The sequence below is a fragment of the Rhea americana genome, unplaced genomic scaffold (genome assembly GCF_003343005.1).
Source record: "Rhea americana isolate MKP2758 unplaced genomic scaffold, rheAme1 scaffold_46, whole genome shotgun sequence".
In the NCBI taxonomy this organism is placed as follows: domain Eukaryota; kingdom Metazoa; phylum Chordata; class Aves; order Rheiformes; family Rheidae; genus Rhea; species Rhea americana.
The window spans coordinates 1,880,106-1,886,105 of record NW_028186601.1 but is presented as its reverse complement, the minus strand read 5'-3'; the positions used below and the strand labels follow the sequence as shown (position 1 = coordinate 1,886,105).

At 33.8% G+C, this 6,000-nt stretch overlaps 1 protein-coding gene across 1 annotated transcript in view; it reads left to right on the top strand.

The window, feature by feature from the left end:
- Positions 1-3,914: 3,914 nt before the first annotated feature.
- Positions 3,915-6,000, top strand: part of ASXL3 (ASXL transcriptional regulator 3) — a 73,017-nt gene continuing 70,931 nt past the window's right edge. Inside the window, exons 1-2 of the mRNA XM_085316282.1 lie at positions 3,915-4,017; positions 5,367-5,478. Coding sequence (XP_085172408.1) covers positions 3,940-4,017; positions 5,367-5,478 — 190 coding nt within the window. The 5' untranslated portion in view covers positions 3,915-3,939. The remainder of the gene's footprint in view (positions 4,018-5,366; positions 5,479-6,000) is intronic.

Sequence of the window (6,000 nt, the reverse complement as noted above, 5' to 3'; positions counted from 1 at the left end):
TCGAGAGGGCTTGCAATCCCTCCCAGACTGGTGTAACCTACGTGCATTATAAGCAGATTTACATATGTGACTTTGTATCAGGTCTAGAAATCAGTTATGAAGCTTTTTGGTTTTACTTTTTTTTCCATCAGTGAGTTCTTTTGCTGCGGCTGTTTATGAATCTTTAGAAAATGAGTAGATGATTTCAAACAAGTAAATAATAATTACGTTTATGATAGTTAAGTGCTCCTATTACAGAAGTTATTGTTCTGTGCAGAACTAATGGGAACCCTTGTGATTTCTGGAAGGGGGCTACGCCATGCGCGGGGAGGCTGAGTTACTGACATTGTCATGGCTAACTCCAGGCATTCCTGGAGGTGATTTGTCTGGGTAGCATTAGGAAACTTTCGCCATTGGCTACAATGTATTGTCTGGACAGGTTGGCTTTAGTCAATATATTTTCCATATTTAAAACATTTGTGTTTGCCAAGATAATCATTCTCTCTTGGCAAGCAGTCTAGCAAAGACCATTAGAATTAAAGTGTAACCATAGAAGTTTTCAGGGTTTTTCTTTAAAACACCCTGTGTGTTTGAGAAGATTCAAATATAAAAATAAATAGTATTTTTACTGATTTTTTTAGGGCTTTTTGGCAGGCGTGGAGGGAGGGCAAAGGAGAGAGTAACAGAAATCTGCACTTCCCTTGCATATTTTCCAGGGCTTTGTATGTAGAGATAGTGTAGCCTAGTGTTTTGATTTAGGTAACTCCAGCTGCGTGACCAGTAGAGGGAGCCCAGAATCGCAAAATATTGGAGCTATTTTTGACCGGGGGAATTGGGGTGAGAAGCTTGCTTTTATAATACAGAAAAAAATTGTGATTATACTTGGCAGGAGGTGTTGATTAGTACCAATTTACAGTAATTCTGGGGAAGAGCATATGAGAAACCCTGCAATGCCTAGTATCTTTTAAACGATGAAACTGTATTGACAATTTTTATATTAGAAGGCTAATCAGAAATTATTTCTCTTTCCCATGTTGCTGGTTGTTGTGACTCCATATCATCAACATAGAAAGTAAGTAACTTTTCATTTTTTTAAATCTTGTTGAAAGTGTGCAGATGTGGGTCAAGTGCTTTTGTGTATATATATATCTATGCGTAACATGCTACCAGAAAATGATTGATCTTAAAAACGTACTGCTACAGACAATGATTCCCATGTATGACTTTTAAAATACTATGATAGGTTAAAGTAACATCACCTGACAGATGATAAATAGTATAAAAGTTCAGCATCTGAAGGCTATTTGACAAGGGTGATAAAGAGCACCATGGAATTTCAGTTCGAGCTGAATGAAATAAATAAACAGAATAAAATAAATAAGTTGAACTAAATCTCACACCACAGTGTTCAGATTATAATTTCATTTGCAACTGAAGTTAAGAAGGTGTGTTTTATATTGCACTCATTATACCCAAGTCTAGTTTTCAAGAAGGGAGGATATGACACTTTGGTAACAGCCCAAATTATTTAGGAATTGCTGATATCTGTATSAAACAAGCATAACAGTAGTTAAAGTGCTTCTTGGCTCGGTAGCTGATATGGATTTCTTTGTAAGTCAGAGAGTAGTTTCTATTGTCTACTTGCCAGTTGGCTAGAGTTTGAAGATTAAGATATCTGCTGTGAGCACAGTAGTGGTCATGGGATATTGCCAGATCCTCTATTTTGAGTTCATTCATCTTGTATCATTTTAATTGCTTAATGACATCTAAAAATAAGTTTGGAGTCCAGAATTTCTAGACGCAAATAAGAGAAGGATGCAAATCATTACATAGATGCACACACAGTTCTGTTTCTTGTTATTTCATGCACTGAGTTAGTCTTCGATTGCAGAGTCAGCAAGTTGCTTCTATCTTGCAGAAAAAGTCTTAATCTCTGATAGTGTTTCACTAAAAACCCTGGTAGTGTGAGATTTGAAATTGCTTCGCATTATGTATATTACCATATGGAAGAAACTACGCAGCTAGAATTGCTCTATTAAATGCTTTGTGTCTTTCCTTGTCAAACATTAATACAATAAGGAAAATATATAAGGAAAAGTATACTCCTTCTTCTAAGCAGTTTTAAGTAATTGTTAAATTCAACTTAAAAGAAATTTCTTAATGTCTTCTGTGCTACTGCTAGCAGAATCCTTGTATGCCTACCATACTTTTGCATTCTGATATATTATATCAAAACCAGATGTGGGATTAGTTTTATTTTCATGGAAAAAGATTATCAACAAAAGCTCTTTAAAAATTTAATTTTGAAYGATCAAATTTGGAATACTTATAAAATAGATTTCTATTTTATTTCTGATGTGGCCAACAAGCTGCACTTTTTCCTGTACTTTTTGATTTTGGATGAATAATGAGTTCATAAGATGAAAGTCAATATAGAAGTAGATCTTGTAGTAATGTGATACATTAGGTGACCAATAGTAAATAAATTATATTAGAGAGGATTTCCTRTTCTGAGGACATTGTATAGCTGTTTAATTTTTACTGGAAAAACAATTATCACATTATCCATCTTGTCATTAAATTAATATAGGTGCATTATGAACAAATTCTGTTATAACATAGCTATTGAACTCAGCAGAAAATGTCTTTATATGGAAGGTGACAATTTAGCTCCAGTTTTATTTAAAAAAAAAATCAGTCTTGCAGTTTTCAAGGATTGGATGTTGTATTATGATCGATGCTTGAAACATTACTCCTTTATATATTTTCATGTTGCATAATACAGAACAGTAGTAACTGATGGACTTCTAAAGCCCTGATCCTGGTTTATAGTTGAATATATAATTAATCCTGAAATTCTCAGCTACACAGTTAATTTAATGCACAGACATTGTTCCACTTAGCCACATAAAGAAATTCCACTTGGTTAAAGATAAACGCATTTGCAGGCTAAAGACCCCAGGGAAGAAGCACAGTTTCAGGTTCAGTCTCTGAGCACACTGTGTACTTTAGTCAGAAAAGAGGGGAAAAAGATGTGATAGTACATCTATGAATCTTGTAGTTAAAATGTAGTTAAATTTCATTTTTAAATTATTATGAAATATGACAATTTTGTGAATACCTCCTTTGCCACCATTTCTAAGATGAACTTTTCAGAAAGATATAGGTTTATCTGGAAGCAAAATATTTGCTTCTTTTTCTGATATGTACATGCATGTATTAGAGAAAGATCTGTGTATAAATACTATTTTGTCCTAGTGAGTTTCTTTTTAAATAGTCTCTTAACATGCATTCCACAACAGTATTTCGTTTAATTACTACCTGGAATAGCTCAACCTTTTAATCCTAAAATAATTCTAATTAGAAAGTAGAGTGATATGTAGAAGGTATAAATGTGCTTGTATGTATAGTAATGCATGCTGTGCATGTTAGGAGAAGGCTTAACTATATATCACTTTTAATTTTACATGTATTCTTCTTCCTGGGCTCTTTATTATTCTTTTGTTGCCTTTCATCCTATGGGATGCAGCTGCCCTTGAACTTGGTACTGTTTTGATCATTCATGTGCAGCAGCCACATTGTCTGTAACATTTTAAAAATGAGGCGTCATGGTATTATTTACGAAGTAATTTCACATAAATATTTGGACTTTGGTTCTCTTAGAATGTGGAGCTGGTTGCTGTACGAAGAAAAGCATAATTATAATTCACAGACGTTTTGCCTCGAGCCTAGGGGACAGATGCATATGATTAAGTTTGAAACTGGCCTGTTATTGTAATGTAGATGTTTTCAGGGTTGAGAGAATTAAAAAAAAAAAAAAAAAAAAAAGCCAGGCAAGTATGACTTTTAAAAAAATAGACCAAGGGAATGGTTTTACAAGAGGCATTCAATCTTGGACTGCTTTATTTTTGCACAATTTTATTTTTCAGTGGAACCTCTCCATTAGCTTGCCTGAATGCAATGCTTCATACTAACACTCGTGTAGGTGATGGAACATTCTTCAAAATCCCTGGGAAGTCGGGTCTCTATGCTCTCAAAGTAAGTTGAAATTTTGTGTATAGAAAGTACATAGAGCTATTAATCTGCTTTATGAATGTCTCAATAGATATAAAGGTAAACAGATTAGATTCTTTGGAGAGGAAATGACCTGATAGTCCTTTTAACTGCTTTCAGATGTCTTATAAAAGGATTTATAATGAAAGTAAACATTGAGTGTTTTATCTTAGAAAGCGTATACATGTTCTTGAATTTGGCATTTGGTATAAAAAGCATGTTGTAGCTTAGCTAAAATGCCACATTTTCAGAGTTGTTAACAGAAAGGCCTTTGTTTTATAAGCAGTGAGCTCAAGAGGATCACTGACTTTCTCGTTAAGTAATTGTACTAATGTTTGATTTTTGAATGGTGGAAAACTATTTGCAAGTGTAATATAAATCAGCTTTTATTTTATAGATTGCATTATTATTTTTGACTGGGAATATAACTGTAGTATAAGGATGTTGCCTACATGCTATTACTTTTATTTTTCCTCTTTTTTTCTTTTTTGTGTATATATATTTTTTTCTAATGGATAGAAAGAATATTTTTCTTTATATACGTAATCAAACGTGGAGTGGCTTCATAATAGGAATGGGAGAATGTGAAGCAGAGGTGAGAAACAATAAAGTGAGATTATATGTTCGGCAGTCTAAATGTAATCAATTAAAATTTTTGGTGGGGGGTAAGGATCTTTTGAAATTCATGACAGACAAATTACTTGTAAGGGTTTAGAAACAATAAAAGCCATATACGTTTGCTTTCTCCTATTAACGCTAAATTTTACATTTGTGATTGAACTAATGCATTACAGAAGCTCCGTTTTCTAATTTACTAAAACAAATGCTGCTGTTTTGCTTTAAATCTGGAGATATTGTTGGCAGCTGTCCACGTATGCACAATCACTCCCATGCTTGTGAGCTCCAGGTTGCTTCAGCTATTTGAATTCAGGAAACAGGCAAAGGCAAAAAGAAAAACATTAAAGGATTTGTGTTTTGCTGCAGCACTCTGGACATTCAACTGGAAGGCTAGAATTTTTAACAGCCAAACAAACCTGTTTCTGTTATGAAAATTCTTTCATCTTTTTTTCTTTAATTTTGTTAGACAGTTTTTAAATAAAGAGTATGTTGGGACTTCACAAAACAGCTTTTTTGTTTTTTGTCTGCAGGTTGTCTCATAAAGATCTATTTTGACTTCTTCCTCTGAAGTAACTCATTTACAAGTGTATTTTATTCTGTTTTTTGAAATGTAAGCATGCAATACACTGCAGTAATCTATTTTTGGAGATGTACCAGGATCATGATTGACTTTTTTTCTTTTTGATTTTAGTTTTCTTCTTTTTTTTTAATTATAGAAAGAAGAATCAACATGCCCCGCTGATGGAACATTGGATTTAGGATGTGAATCAGAGTTAGATGGCACTGAAATGGCTGAGACAAACAATAATAATGGAGATGAAAATGGTGGTAGGTGTTGTTATTTCAACATCAGAAGAAATATGGGGGAGAAAAAGTATTATTTATCTAACATTTTCATGGTGTGATTTCTAAATTGTATAAATAATGTTTTGCACTCAGTGGAAATATTTTTGAACTRTTTTGTATCTGTTTTGGCCTTGTAAAGAAATCTGGACCTGCAAGTGTCCTTATTTGACTTAGTTTTGTAGAAGACAATGAAGTACTGATACTGGGACTGCTTTTAGTTCATATTGTTCCAGGCCCCACAGCTAAGAAGTTGCCCTGCTGGTCTTCCAACTTGCAGTGGTTGAACAGAGGTTGATATCTGCTCACTGATTTCAGTGGTAATCTATGTGGGCATGTGGGTCCCTCAGTACTGTTTTGGGCATAGGACAGAAATTTGTATTTCTTTTTTTCAGGCACARATTCTCTTGGGTGCCATGCCAGTATGAAGATATGCTGTGATATCAAAGTCTGTGTTCTTTTTTTCTGAAACAATGACAAAATGAAATATTGCAAGCATTTACAAAT